The 15,769-nt window shown below is 40.7% G+C and overlaps 2 protein-coding genes and 1 long non-coding RNA gene across 4 annotated transcripts; all 3 read right to left on the reverse strand.

Moving 5' to 3' along the window:
* Positions 1–2,288: 2,288 nt before the first annotated feature.
* LOC129768081 (DNA methyltransferase 1-associated protein 1) lies at positions 2,289–4,035 on the reverse strand. The gene is made up of 3 exons (XM_055769495.1): positions 4,001–4,035; positions 3,815–3,937; positions 2,289–3,756 (listed from the first exon to the last, which is right to left on the reverse strand). Exons 2-3 carry the CDS (start codon positions 3,910–3,912, stop codon positions 2,547–2,549), a joined length of 1,308 nt encoding a protein of 435 aa, XP_055625470.1. The 5' UTR covers positions 3,913–3,937; positions 4,001–4,035; the 3' UTR covers positions 2,289–2,546.
* Positions 4,036–4,972: 937 nt separating this feature from the next.
* On the reverse strand, positions 4,973–9,988 carry LOC129770864 (uncharacterized). 2 transcript variants are annotated; one of them, XR_008742221.1, is made up of 4 exons: positions 6,731–9,988; positions 5,209–6,676; positions 5,092–5,151; positions 4,973–5,037 (listed from the first exon to the last, which is right to left on the reverse strand). XR_008742221.1 is itself a non-coding variant. In XM_055774006.1 (2 exons), the coding sequence occupies exons 1-2, from the start codon at positions 9,975–9,977 to the stop codon at positions 5,466–5,468; spliced, it is 4,458 nt and encodes a 1,485-aa protein (XP_055629981.1). In that variant the 5' UTR covers positions 9,978–9,988; the 3' UTR covers positions 5,069–5,465. The 2 variants fall into 2 exon arrangements, 1 of the variants encoding a protein (XP_055629981.1); XM_055774006.1 differs by lacking the exon at positions 4,973–5,037 and having other exon boundaries at positions 5,069–6,676.
* Positions 9,989–11,463: 1,475 nt separating this feature from the next.
* On the reverse strand, positions 11,464–11,875 carry LOC129771415 (uncharacterized). Its single transcript, XR_008742366.1, has 3 exons — positions 11,669–11,875; positions 11,552–11,611; positions 11,464–11,497 (listed from the first exon to the last, which is right to left on the reverse strand). It is a non-coding gene; the product is annotated as an uncharacterized LOC129771415 (long non-coding RNA).
* Between the last annotated feature and the right edge of the window lie 3,894 nt (positions 11,876–15,769).

Here is a 15,769-nt window from a genome sequence, read left to right on the forward strand (position 1 = left end):
TTTTCCTTCACCGTTCTCTTCTCCGTTGTCAAATACAAATTAAAACAGTCTTTCGAGAATATTCGGCCGACAGTTGGCTAGTGTGCACACTCTTGACCAACCCGACTGTTTGGTTGGCTCGGTGTGCGCACTAGCAACCCAACTAGATCAAACTATCGACTGAAAAAAAAGTCTGCAGTGTGCGGGGACTCTTAAAGCTCTCGACCTCATTCAACTTTGGTGGGAAGTTTCTATTAACCCTTTCGTTACGAGCGTCGTCTATAGACGACATCCGCGCGATGAGCTGTGTGTACGAGCGTCGTCTTCAGACGACATGAAATTCATACTGCTCATACTGCTCGATCACACTAGCGCGATGTCCTGCGACACGAATGCCATAGTAGTGGTAAAGCGTCTTTAATGAAAAAAAAAAATATATAGCGCGATGTGCATACTTTTCGGCGCAGTGCTCCGTACAGGGGTAGCACTTCGGCGGAGCACACTGCCGTAATGAAAGGGTTAAGGGTCGTTTCCAATTCGCCCAACCCTTCTCTCTTTCGTTGCGACGATGACAGACACGATTATTACTTCGACAGCGCAACAGATTTTAAGATTCTCTCCGTCAGTAATTCGTTGTACAAAATCCGATTCTTGCGTTGCACGTTAGTTTTTACGCGTTGCCAAATGTAGATTGGAATTGTTACCATGAGGCGGTTTTAATGTTTTATTTATTAGAAACTAGCTGACCCGGTGATCTTTGTCCCACCCACTATTGATATTTTCATTTAAAGAACTTCGAACACTCAAGTTCCCACAGAAACTTCAACAAAAATGACGCAAGTAATATTACGTTGAGACGGAACGACGAACGTTAATGCCATTGAAGAAGACGATGGACGTTTTCCATGAAGCCAGCAACGTCTTCAATAGCATGTGCATTAGATCTATTCGCATGCTCTCCAGTTGTTGATGTGTAATCCGAACATGTGTGATTTGATAAATTTATATAATTTATTGTGCTCATTATATAAGGCTTCCTACTCGCCGGTGATGCGTCAGGATTTAGCGTTATTGAGGTTTCTTTGGCATATGTGGATGAAAGTTCGATGAAGCAAACGTAGCGCCATTTTTCATATAACAAGTTTTGTTTGAAAAACGAACGACGTATAAATGTTTAATCAGATATTGTTTATAAAAAATATTTGAATCACGATGGAAAAATAGGGAATGGGTGTTAGATAGGGAAAATTTGTGGTTTTATGTATGTTTTGAAGTCAAATTTAAAAAAAAATATTCAGAAAAAATGTTTTTTCTACATAGGGCCACACTAATCGGTACTAAATATACGATAATCGGTATTCTAGCTGTATCATATATAGTTTACGACCTATTATCATGCCTAACAAATCTTTTGTGCATAATTTCATTGAAATCTGTCGAGCCGTTTCGGAGGAGTTCGACCACGAACATCGTGACACGTGATTTTTATATACAGTAGAACCCCGATTATCCGCGGAATAGTCTAGCTAGGTCACCGCGGATCACGAAAATCGCTGATAACACAATAAACGACTGAAAAGAGACGCAAACACAAAAACAAAGATATTTCATCGTGATAACTATGTTTTATCAATACAGGAATCATTAAACTATCCATCTATAAACTCGTGTACACCAGAAGTCAAATAATTCGAAAGCCATGACCAAAACAAAAAAGCAAAATCCTACCACTCACTGATAAATTCCGGGAAAATCCATAGCATTACTATGGAACTCGCTTTCGCGGATAAACCGCACCGCGGATCATCTGCTCGCGGATAATCGAGGTTCCACTGTATATAGAGATTTTGAACTAACAATCATACCATTCCCAAACATTAAAATTATCAGATATCCGTTCCGTTTCACATGTAACTGAATTTGCGTAGGTCAACATTCGCAACTGTATTTCCATTACAAAATCATTATTTCCTCTAGCATCATATACAGGATGTTAGGAAGTTTATCGAAAATCGTTTGGGTGGAGAAAGGGATGTCTCGGTTGTCTAAGGGTGAGTTTAGACTAGTGATATATTCATGTAAAGAAATATGATGAGATTTATAGAAATCGCATCAACCGTTTACACTAGCGCGAACTTGTATAATGAATATATTCATATTTTCGGTGAATTTATTCACCTGAAGTAGAATTGCATCCAACTTTAGTGATTTCTCGCCAGTAAGAAATTCACCAGCGTTTACATATGCCTGACTTTATTCTATATATTCTACACATATATACCTCGAAGAAGTATATCATATATATTCTCATCCGTTTACATCTATTTTCGGCTGAATAAATCCATCTATAGCTATAGATCTCCCTAATGTAAACCCGCCATAAGAGATGCAATACTGGAAGTTCATTCCATATGTTCAATTATTTTCGGACATTAAACAAAGTCTACTGATTTGCGCTTATGTATTAATCACTTCTATTCTATTTTACGTTCGATGCCTCCGTCAAACATATGCATGAAATCTACACCTAAGTATGGAAAACTTTTATGAAGACTTACATTGCTTTCTTAAATTAACGCAGATACGTCTCCCGCTTCAGCTGCCCCAGATGAATCCTCAGTGGGAGGGCTTATCAACGCCGCGGGGATATTAAGTGTCTTTCCCGGACAAAGTACTTCATATTGATGTTTCAGGCTTTCCAACTCGAAGTTACATGTGGCAAGCGCAGTCTTCAGCTCACACAGCAGAACCATATCGGAGCGCAACTCATTAAAAGCAATGCAAATGTCCTCTATCGGTGGTGGATTCGGATCAACTTTGAACTCCTGCAGAGCCTGTTCCAAAGCTTTTGCCTTCTTCTGCCCGACGTTGGCAGGAAGCTTCATTTTTTGCGACCGCAGGGAAACTCCCGTCCCACGCAAATCAGTGAACTTAATGCCGGCACTCTCGACGGCGTTAACCACTGAGTCAACCTTAGAAGGACGAGGTTGTTGCTGAATCTTCTTCTTGGTAAGCTTCTTGTCGTGCTTCTTATGAGCACTGGTAGCATGTTGCTGTTGCTGATCTGTTTGCTGTTGGTCAGCTTGCGAGATCAATTTCTGCAAATCTTGTGTCTTGCGCTCGCGTTCCTTTTTGCGGGCTTCGATTTTCTTCAGTTCATTCAGTAAAGTTTGCTCCTCCTCGATCTGTTTAGGTGTTCTGTCGAAAAGTTTTTTAAGTTGTTCTTTTCTTCTGCGCTCATGCTCTGCGTCAAACATGTACACTTTCTTTTCCGGTGTTCCGCGCACTTTGCTAAGAATCCCAACCACTTCATAGTAACGCTCCTTAAGATCCTCCACAGATTTGCTACCGTAATTGGCACGATCCCACCGATCGGCCATAATGATAAACCGCACGTCGAACCTTTTGGCTAAATCAAACAAATGATCGGTTTGAGGCTTGCTCCACTTGGTAGGATTCGTCTTCAAGTGGGTGTTGTATTCGTTCATGTTATAGCTAGGGATGTCAAGCTGCTTGTTGAATTTCGCAAACGGATATTCCTTCGTTTCATCGGCAATCCTCTTCCAGTGGTGAAAGACAGCCCGGTCGTTACGTGCGGGATTCTCGAACGGAGCCCACTCCCAACGGCGCACTTTTTTCATGCCAAGTCGAGCTTTGGTTTGTTTGTAGCCGGAGCCGGTATCCGTCGGAAGTAATGGAGGGGCATCTTTGTTATCATTGTAGAGTAGTGCGAATACTTCACGGTGCATGCCCTCTGGGCGTTTGACAGCCAATTTCCTGTGATTATAATGCAATGTTAAAAAAAATCATTTTGCAATGCAGCAGAAAAACTTACTTTTCATAGATCTTTTTGTTTTTCGACAACAATGATTCTTTCGTTAGTTCAGGTGTCACTGGGCGCTCCAGGTCAAGAATGTCACGAACGTCAGCCATGGTAATCGGGGAAGTGGTTTCTTTCCTAAATTTCAAGAGAAAAGAACCGTAACCAGTGAATTAGTTTTAGAAAACCACGAAGCTCTACCAGAAGTATACAAACAATTGCAAACGTTTGCCTTGACAGTTTTTAATTAGAGAAAGAAAACAAACGGTTCGTTTAACGAGGGGCGCGGCAACGTTGTTTTCGCCTTTAACGAAGTCAGAACCAAGGTGCCTATATATATATATATATATATATATATATATATATATATATATATATATATATATATATATATATATATATATATATATATATATATATATATAGTATACATTCATATATACACACCTTGATCACTATCTGCCCAGGAGATTGAAATTCTGTTTGGCAACTTTTTTTTGAACCCTCTCACTTCATCAGCTTTTAACTATTCTAGTTATTATTTTTTCTCCATTCAATTTTCGTTTTATTGTCAAAAGATAGATGAACAAATAGGGATGGTAACAATATACTTTGTTTTATTTTTATGGAACTCGGAAATTCGTGTCTCTACATTAGAATACCTCCTTAAGGTAACCTAACCATGTACCGATAGTTTCAAAGAACAGACCGAAAAAATATTTTATGCACCCAATAACTGAATATTTGCTTGTCGTGTTTTGTGTAGAATATATTTGATCAGTACACGTTGGCAAATTTTATCTGTCAAAAAGAGTAAAATATTTTCCTTTGGTCAAACAGTGTATGAGCACCCTTAGAATCCGTGCTTAAAGTACACTTTAATATAAAAATATTATTAAAATTATCTATCTTCATTTCTGATATAACTGCGTACTTTCCTTGTGATATCCACAGTCAAACATTGTACGCCTGTATTATCAATCTGTTTTGCAAGTTTATCCATGTATCTGGTCATTTACACAATGCCCCTAAACATTTTACCAGTCTTCTTAGTGTTCCACTTTATGATTACCTAATATTTTTCTATTGGGTGGAATTTTGGGCTGGAATTGGAAAGATCTGGATTATTGTCAATTAAATTCACCCCATTGTCACTGTTAGCGAGAACAATGGCCGATTTTCCGAGCTGATCGCAGTGCGAGTTAAAACTCTTTTTGTGGTTGCGAAGCAGCTTTAAACTGCAATTTTCAAATATTTATTTCATGTAATAACAATATGCATTTTCATCTTACATTTTTCGGTCTTCTATCTTTGAATTCAAATACGTGACGGCAATGCTTCGGCTGACAATCCTATTCAAATTACAATTCATTATTGTCAGCTTCCAAATCTTATTTATATGTACTTACTGTGCCAGTCACTCAATAATCCCTATCTAATCAAATCAATTTCAATCTCTACTAACTATTCTACTATACTTTCCAAATAATCTAATAATTTCTCCGCTATTCTGCTATACACCTTCGCTTTGTTTTCTGTTTGTGTACCGCTGACAGTTCTCGGTTCTCGAGCTTTCCATGCTGAGCTTTTTCGCTCGTTTCCCAAACAGTGCTCCCAGTGGCAACATCCTCCCCCCCGTAACACTGCTCACTGGTGCAGTTTTACCTCATGCAACATCTAGAACCGCAAGCTTGGACACTGGTCTTCTCAAGAGCCCTCTCAATGTTTGGATTGTAGCCTGTCGTACCCTTCCATCGCTAGCTGTTACAATCTCCAACACACGCCCACGTTCCCAGCTATTCCTTTTTGCCTCATCCACCACAAGAACTAGATCTCCTACGGCCAATGGTCTAGTATCTCCGAACCATTTAGTTCGCTTGGTCAATGTGGGAAGATACTCCCGAATCCACCTTCTCCAAAAAATATCCAGTTGATGTTGAATCTGGTTCCATGTGTTCCTAATGGCAGCTGCAGAATCTGTCGGCAGTATCGAAGGTTGACGTACACCAGTCGAGCTTCCCAAGAGCAAATGATTCGGAGTCAGAGCTTCACTCTCTCCGGAATCTAACGGCAAGTATGTTAACGGTCGACTGTTTACTATGGACTCAGCTTCAATCACGAATGTTTGCAACGATTCCTCGTCGAGTTTTCTATCATTATTATAAGCAGTTATCATGGCGGTTTTGACGGATCTCACCATTCTCTCCCATGCCCCACCCATATGAGGCGCAGCGGGTGGAATGAATATCCACTTGGTTGTTGTACTGGTAAATGTGGCTGCTAATCCTTCGTGCACTGCTCGGAGTTGTTCTTTTAATATTCGTTCCGCTCCTTGGAAGTTCGTCCCATTGTCACTGTAAATTTCTGCGGGGAATCCCCGCCGACACAGGAATCGTCGAACGCACTTCACACACGAATCTGTAGAAAGGCTGTGGGCAACTTCAACGTGCACTGCACGAACGGTGAGACAGGTGAATAACGCAATCCATCTCTTGACGCTACTTCGGCCGACCTTCACCATTAATGGTCCAAAGAAATCTAACCCTGTGTAGGTAAACGGTCGAACACATGAAGCCAATCTAGCGGATGGTAGAGGAGCCATTCGAGGCATCCTTGGGGTGGCATTCCTTATTTTACACCACTGGCAATTTTTTGTTTCCTTCCTCACGACTGACCTTATTTGTGGTATATAGAAACGTTGACGAAGTTCGCTCACTACGGTTTCTGCGTTTGCGTGTCGGAATCTTCGATGGAATTCGTTCACAAGTAGCAAAGTGATTCGGTGGTTCCTTGGCAAAATTACCGGAAACTTCATTTCTTCGGGAGCATGGATTGCCGCTCCAATTCGACCGTCCATTCGTAAGACGCCTGCTTCGTCTAAAAAAGGTGTAAGGTGGAATATACTACTATTACCGTCTCACCGTTTCTGACTTTGATGACCATCTTCCAATAGAGCTATTTCATCAGGAAACACCTGCCACTGCGCCATTCTTAGCAAGGTTATTTCTGCTTTCTGAAGCTCTTCACTGGATAGGATACCGCATTTCTTCTGCTCTCGCTTTCGGTTGGCAATGAAGCGCCAAACGTATGCCGTACTTCTCAACAACCGCTCCCACTTCGAAAAACGATGGCAGTCGATCACTGGTTCCCACGTCTTCATGGTTCGATGAAGATGGCAAGGACGTAGTTCTTCCTCCGTAACTGCTGGCCCGATTTCAAACTGCGGCCAGTTGGTTTCTGATTGTCTCAAGAATTCAGGCCCACGGAACCAAACACTCTCAGAATCTAGACCAGTACTTTTCCCCCATTTTGTTGCCTGATCCGCTGGATTCTGTTTTGAAGGCACCCATTTCCATTCGTCAACGTTAGATGCGGTCAGAATCTCTCCTATTCTGCAGGCCACAAATTGTTTATACCTGCGATGATCTGATCGTATCCATGCCAGTACTGTTGCGGAGTCACTCCATAGATATTTCCTTGTTACAGCGACTGTATGGCTTTCCATTACGAAAAGCATCAACCGAGTACCTAGAACCGCCGCCTGCAATTCAAGACGTGGTATCGATAGCTGCTTCAGAGGTGCCACCTTCGTCTTCGCAGCTACTAAAGTACATTGAGGAACTCCATGATCGTTTATAATCCGAAAATATGCCAGTGCAGAATAGGCAACCTCACTTGCATCCACAAATATGTGTAGTTGGAGCTGATTATAACACTGAGTCGTAGCTCCCAGAAAATAACATCGTGGGACACGAAAATCAGCGACACTCTGCAAACGACAGATCCATCTATTCCAACGCTCAAAAATGTCGCCGTCTACTTTCTGGTCCCATTGAGTGCCCGCCCGCCATACGTCTTGGAGTAACACTTTGCCATGGACCAATAGCATACTCAGCAACCCCAGTGGATCGAAGAAGCCCATCAGACATTTCAACATCTGTCGTTTGGTTGGACGTTCACCTTCCATGATTAATTTCTCGATCTCGTCTAACATATGAGTGGAATACCCAAGTTCATCATCTTCTGTCAGCCAAAGCATGCCCAGTACTCGTTCGTGATTCTTCGTTTTGTCAGTGCTCAGCGTTTTACTCCCTGATGAAGCAGGTTCTCCGAGACGTGCTAGAACATTTTTACTATTTGACTGCCAGTTCCGTAATTGAAATCCAGCTTGACTATGAATCATTCTAACTTCCGCCGATACTTGCGCCGCGGTTTCTTCATTCTCGAAACTGTCCAGGAAGTCGTCGACGTAATGATTATGGAGGATACCTTGTACTGCCCGTGGAAAGCGATCGACGAACTCCTTCGCATTTGTATTTTTAATATACTGAGCGGATGCTGGGGAACAAGTTGCTCCAAACGTAGCTACATTCATTAAATATATCTCTGGCGCACACGTGGGATCCGTACGCCATAGGAATCGTTGAGAATGTCTATCGGCTTCACATATGATTATCTGATGGAACATCTCTTTTATATCTGCTGAAACTCCAACTGAAAATTGTCGGAATCGCGATAGAACGGCGGGCAAAGACGTTAGCTGATCAGGCCCTTTGAGAAGCATTGAGTTGAGTGACACTCCGTTCACAGTTGCTGCAGCATCCCATATAAGTCGTATTTTCTCAGGTTTCTTGGGATTTCTCACCGCTCCAAGCGGCAGGTACCATACTCGTTTCGTGTCTGATCGTGCTAAATCGGCTCGACAAGCCCGATGCGCATAGCCTTTCTCTTGGTACTCCACCAGCTGCTTCTGAAGATTTTCTTTCAGCAGCGGATCCCGTGCCATTCTTCGTTCAAGACATTCAAGCCGACGTAACGCCATATTAAAACTGTCCGGAAACTCAATTACATCGTATCTCCATAGCAGGCCCGTCTGGAACCTCCCATTGACTCGCCGGGTGGTTTGTTCCATTAAGTTCCGAGCTCGTCTGTCTTCAGCAGACTCCAAGTCTCCGATTACCTTCGTACCGACATCTTCCAGTGCGAAGTATTCCTTCACTTCATCGTGTAGTTGCCGATCACAGGCACAATCACAGGCATGGTAGTTCAATGAACAACGGGTATGCTTAGAACCTTTGCCACCGTAGACACACCATCCTAGCCTGGTTTTTACTGCAACAGGTTCATGTATTTTTCCTTCTCTCATTTTTAACGGAACGGTCAGACTCAAGTTGTCGATGCCGATCAGCAGTCGTGGACTTGCGTTCTCATAGCTGGCCACTGGTAATCCGCGAAGGTAACCATACCTAGCCGCGAGATCATCAAAACATAGACTCTGACCATGTAAGGCCAACTTCTTTACTGTACGTGCATCTTCCAACTGCAACTTCCTCTCATTGTTCAAACCGGATATCTTCAACTCCACTTTCTTTGATTCCGATTCCATTCGTGTCACGTCTCCTGTCCATGAGAGACAGAGCGGTGCTCTCCTGCCTTTAACGCCGAGTTCATTCACTAATTTCTCTTCAATTAGAGTGATCGACGATCCTTCATCGAGGAATGCGAAGGTAGTGATACTGGAACGAGAACCGTACAGTTTGACCGGAACTATGCGAAACAACAAGGATTGTTCGAAGGAACCGTGGGAGTAATTTCCGGACACAGTAGCTCTGAGCGATGGCTCATTCTCGGGATGACTCGATCGATCCGAATGTAGAAGTTTATGATGGCGAAACTCGCAGCCACCAATTCCACAACGACTCGCCGTGCGGCAGCTTCTTCTCCCATGTGCATTCAGGCAGCTTCGACACAGAGCATTACGCTGTACACTCTTCCAACGTCCATCCACTGAAAATGACTTGAATAGTCCGCAATCATATACACGATGATCACCCCTCTTGCAGATGCAGCACAGCTTTATTGGTTCTCGATTTATTTCCTTTTCATCGACGTGTGCATTGATTGTTCCTCTCTGACTCGATCTGGGTTTCTCCACCATAGAATTTGCGCCGTAGCTCCCGGAGTACAAGGTGACTCTACTAACGGATGACACTATACCTGTCATGAATTCTCCAAAGGTCTTCAGGTTTACAACTTGATATCGCAATGAGAAACTCGCCCACTCCATTTTGATGTGTGCTGGCAATTTGGTCACCAACTCCATAAGCAACGATGGATTGGAAAGGTGATCCCGTTGACCCGCTGCTTCCAAGTGATCACATAGACTCTGGACTGCCATCCCGAAATCGATGAGTGTTTCTAGTTTATCTGATTTCGGGGCGGGAACCGAACGAACTTTGTCCAAAAGGGCGTTGATCAGTAATTCTGGCCGTCCATAAAGTAGTTGAAGTGTATTTAGCACCTGGGGAACTGTTTCAGGTAATAATAAACGGCTTTTTACCGCTTCATACGCGGCTCCTTTCAAACATCTTTGTATACGGGAGAGGTTCTCGGCACTACTATATCCACAAACTTGAGTTGTGTTAATGAAGCTGCTTATAAATATAGGCCAATCGACAGGGTTGCCCGAAAACGTAGGCAAATCACGTGGCATGACTTGTCTGGCAGCTAATTGTGAGGGTGTTGGAACATATTCGCTTTGGGCATTCCCAAACGGATGTCTTCCGTTCATATCACTTGCGGGATTTGCATTATAAGTTGTCGGAACGATAGGAACTGTTCCAAGGGGGGGAATGCAATGTTGCTGGTGGTTCCCAGTAGGAAAAAGGCCGGGATTCACACCAGAAATAGTTGGGAGTCCGTATGTAACAGGAACTGTCCCACTGTAAGGCACTTTACTCGTTGATGTTTGAGCAAGGCCAAGTGTCCCGAATTGTTTGTATAACTCTTGTAGACCAGTATCAAAATTCGGATGAGCGGAATCCATTTTATTGTTGTCATGGAGCGGCTTACCTTGATGCGGTACAGGAGGGGTAAGTAAGGAGGGGTTACCTACAATAGGCTCCAGAGGCCAGACCTGATCTGCTGTTGTCTGATGTGTTTTCGGATGCGCCTTAGGAATCGCGCCGCTGTAGCTCTGCTGATTCCTCTCGACAAATTCGTGTTGTAGCTGTGATTCGAGCAATGTCCGACGTGGTTGGCCTTCAGGGTATGGTGGTTTCCCATCAGTCGTTCTCGAAATGCGTGTGTCTTTCGGCTGCTCCAGTGAGGCTGCTCCCCGCTCGGGTTTCTCTCGAACATCGGCGCCTTCTACTTGGTCGGCATCCTGAATCCACTGCTCTACTCGTTTACGACTGGACCTCCGACTAACCTTGCTGCGTTGGCTCGTATTGTCACACATGTCATCTATCTGTTGCTCTATCAATGCATATTTTTGCCGCAAAAACTCCTTCCGAATCTCAATCTCTCGTAGCTCGATTGCATTTTGCTCCTCCAATAGCTTCAATTTGAGAGCCACCCTGGCTGAAATACGGTTCGAAGAACTGTGAGATGAAACGCTGTGCGGGGTGCAATTTTTGCACACAAAACTCTGGTTTGCAATCGAAGCATCGACTCCCGCGCACTGCATGTGCCACCATGCATCGCATTGGTCACATTGCACGAAATTGTCGAATGAATCCGACAAGGAACAATTCGCGCAGTTTCCTCTTTCCGCATCTTCTAGTGGTCGGGACGTATTTTCTGCATTGGCCGCCATCGAAAAATTTTAAAGATTTGTTAGCGAGAACAATGGCCGATTTTCCGAGCTGATCGCAGTGCGAGTTAAAACTCTTTTTGTGGTTGCGAAGCAGCTTTAAACTGCAATTTTCAAATATTTATTTCATGTAATAACAATATGCATTTTCATCTTACATTTTTCGGTCTTCTATCTTTGAATTCAAATACGTGACGGCAATGCTTCGGCTGACAATCCTATTCAAATTACAATTCATTATTGTCAGCTTCCAAATCTTATTTATATGTACTTACTGTGCCAGTCACTCAATAATCCCTATCTAATCAAATCAATTTCAATCTCTACTAACTATTCTACTATACTTTCCAAATAATCTAATAATTTCTCCGCTATTCTGCTATACACCTTCGCTTTGTTTTCTGTTTGTGTACCGCTGACAGTTCTCGGTTCTCGAGCTTTCCATGCTGAGCTTTTTCGCTCGTTTCCCAAACAGTGCTCCCAGTGGCAACAGTCACAGTACCATTGAATAACCTTCAGACCATAGTAGGATATCCCAATCCTTCTTTCCTTCATCATCCTTCATCAGAAACTGGGCATACAACATCTGAGCGCGAGTTTTGGTCACTAGATTCTTCATCAACGTCTTGTTTGTTTGCTCTGTAAGAACAAAATGCTGCTCATAGACGGATTCTTTGAACGGTACTTCGAGCGACATCGTCTTTCATTGCGATTTCATCAATTATTTTGTGCCGACGTCTAATGGCGACTCTCAAGTTCGTTACTATTATTTGGGACCGAATCTCGAAAGTATAATCTCTATCAGATATGAAGACACGAAACCAGAAATGTTAAAATTCGAATAATATCACATCGTGTCAATTTTTTAAAAAAAATCGTATTCCTGACTCTTATTATACTAATGTATAGAAACAATTTCCGATATTTTCACTGAAATTCTTCATTATAACATAAAATCATTATGGTGTAATCAGTACACCATAAATGGAATTAAGAAGAAACTGAAGAAAAATGAAAAAATCCTAAAGCATATGTAGTGAAAATTAATTAAAAAAAATCATGAATTAAAAAATATTATTTGTATACGGAATAGATATGGAAGAATGTTTACGTGGACAACAAGGGGAGGGGTATAGCCAATGTTCATGCTTGTCTACAGAGTGATGGAGAAATCTGAAATCGTGCTTTTTCTGTCCATGTGGTATTTAGACAGCTCCTGCTTAGTATGGAACAGTACAATTTCTATCCAGTTTGGATGCCCTTGGAACACGAACGATTTTCTTGTTTTATGAAATAAATGCGAAAAGACACAATATTACTATATATAACATCAGTTTAAAACATGCATGTGAATATGAAAATTGTCACGATAAATTTTTGATTTGAAAAATAAAAATCATGAGATAATAAATCTAATTTCGAGATTTTCGATATGTTTGGTATTTTCACGAGATGATACAAATATTTTGACATGTTTCCATAATGAAGTCGGGTGTGATTGTAACCAAAAAAAATATGTCGTCACTAATTGAATTGCATATCATGTTTACCAGATGTATAAATATGATCGGAATTCACAAATCAGGGTAACAAAATAACCAAATCTCATAATCATTTTACTGCAAGACATTGAGGCAACCTCATAACCAATCATCAATGTTTCGCAGTTTATCGCGAATGAACCGATTTTAAGTTCATGAAACCAACATTGGATTCGTTAGCAATCTGTCTTATTGACAGATTTATTCGCAAACTGTCTCATTGAAAATGAACACCCAAAACATTCACATCACCTTCGACCAAACTACAGTGGAAGGAAACGAAAATTCATTCCGCGAAACACTATTTCTTGGAAACCGTGTAAGACGTTTATACGTGCGTTCGTGTAAGTATTTTCTTGTTTTATTTCCAGTATTAACACAATATCATTATTCAACACATTAGTATTTTGTAACGGCTCTTGACTGATTTCATAAATAGTTTATATATTGAGTTACTTTTGCTGTTTTTGAATATATAATATCCTAATAAATGAAAATAAATTGAATTAAAAATGCATCACACTTGGCTCGTTATGGCTAAACATAATTTTGAAAAATGAGGAACAGCTCTCTTAACACGGTTTTACACCTCAGGGCAGTCCTTTGGCCGTCTCACTTACCAAATTCAAACGTTCCCAGAAAAGTCTGATAAAGATTCGGATAGATACGAAAAAATGTTTTTGGGGGAAACGATCACTATTCTCCGATGCCATGTTGTTGGTTTATAGTTCGCTTTGGTTGAATGCGAATTTCGTTTTTTACAACCTGCTACACAGAATTTTTGTGTTAATTTATTGTCGATAGATTATCAGTTTCTACTGGTGTAAGTAACTCAATTTTGAGAAAATTGGTGCTTCGTTCGTTTTGGCAGAACCACAACCATATGCCACCTGTTTTGCCTTATGACAACAATAAAATGGTTTATGCGCACTTTTCTCGCCACAGTCTACAGATATGACAACATTCAAGTTTACTTATGTTATCGAATAAAACATACTAAGGGATGTTATTATTATTATTTTATTGATCTCCAAAAACTTAAGACATACGTCTTTTGTGTTCAAGTGCGCTGGTAAGACTAAGTGATCCGTTACATTTCATATTATATAAAATTCCATATTCACAAAAATATACTTTTGGAAGAATAAAAACTATATCTAATTTTGATTGAAATATTCTACACACGCTCTTTTAAATCTCACTGTTGACGGTAACTCATTCCATATACTACGGTAACGGTAACTCATTCCATATACTAACACCTCTTACAAATAATGAGCTTCCATAATGCGATGTACTGTAACGGGGGATTAAAAATTTTGTACCTCGATGGCTTCTCATAGGCATCAGTTTTGTATACAGGTATGGAGGAGTTCGACTAGATACTAATTTATGTAACAGGATAACAGATCGCATTTTCAAAAATTTATCTAATCTTGAACCTATTAAAATGAGTCACGCTTGCGAACCGATTTAAATTGAAAGAAAAAAAAATTAAACAAAACGTATGCAACAATTTAATGCAACCCTAAGTCGTTTATGACGTTTGCTGAGGCTTGCATTAGTACAAAATCAGGGAATAAAAAATGCGGGTAGATTAGAGTTTTGAAAAGCATCTGTTTAGTCCGAGAACCAAGAGAACTTGCTTCCCATCTAAGAGTTCTCAAAGACGCGTAGATTTTTCCACATTGTTTTAATACAAAGGCATCCCATTCAAAATTACTCTGAATTGTCACTCCTAGGCTCACGACTTCATTTGAGAATAAAATTGTACTATTCTGAAGCGAGATGTTAAGTTCACTGAAAACATTTCTGCTTCGAGAAACGAATATTGCTTGCGTTTTCTGTGCATTTAGTATCAACGAATTATCATTTGCCCAATCGGCGACATTAACCAAACAAGTATTGATGAGCAATTCAACGTGTTTCTGTTGCATATTCGTGCAGTTGAAATACATTTGGACATCATCAGCGAAAAGATGAACCACACAGTTACTCAATTTCGAAGGCAGATCATTGATGTACAAGGAAAAAAGTAATGGGCCTAAAACAGATCCTTGCGGAACACCAGAACTTATTGGTAGCATAGAAGAAAAACGATCATTACAGAAAACAGATTGAAATCTACTAGACAAATAGGAACGAACTAACTGAACAGCTTTTGGACAGAATCTGAACTGGTTTTCATGTTTTTTACATAAATTAGCATGGCTTATGGTGTCGAATGCTTTCGAAAAATCCAAAAGAATCATGACTATGTTGCCTCCCTTGTCAAGAACTAGATCAATATCATCACAAACACTTAACATTGCAGTTGCAGATTGATTGGGAGAGAGTAGATTATTTCTGGATATAAAACAACTGATTTGCTCTTTGGCCACTCACTCAAATGCCTTTGATAAAGCACTTAAGATGCTTATTGGTCTAAGATTTTCAAGTGACGAGGATGTTTTCTTTTTCCTAATTGGAATAATTTTGGAAGTCTTCCACTGTTTTGGATAGATGCTTGTTACGAAAATTTGATTGAATGAATATTTGAGTGGTTCAATAATTAATGACAAAATTATTTTGACAAATTTTATGGGAATGCCATCTAATCCAACTGCGTTTGATTTAATTTCCAAAATCGCTTTAACAATGTGATATTCTTCAACGTCATTGAACTGAAAAAAAGGAATTCTGTTATCGGTGCTATCAAGATTGCTTACTGAATTACTTAGAGTAAAGTTACTACTGAAATATTCATTGATTTGGTCCGCAGTAAAATCTGAAGACAAATCAGAAGGCTTTTTTCTTAGACCTATTTTATCAAATTCTTTCCATAAATCTTTTGAA

This window comes from Toxorhynchites rutilus, chromosome 2, assembly GCF_029784135.1.
Source record: "Toxorhynchites rutilus septentrionalis strain SRP chromosome 2, ASM2978413v1, whole genome shotgun sequence".
Lineage (NCBI taxonomy): Eukaryota > Metazoa > Arthropoda > Insecta > Diptera > Culicidae > Toxorhynchites > Toxorhynchites rutilus.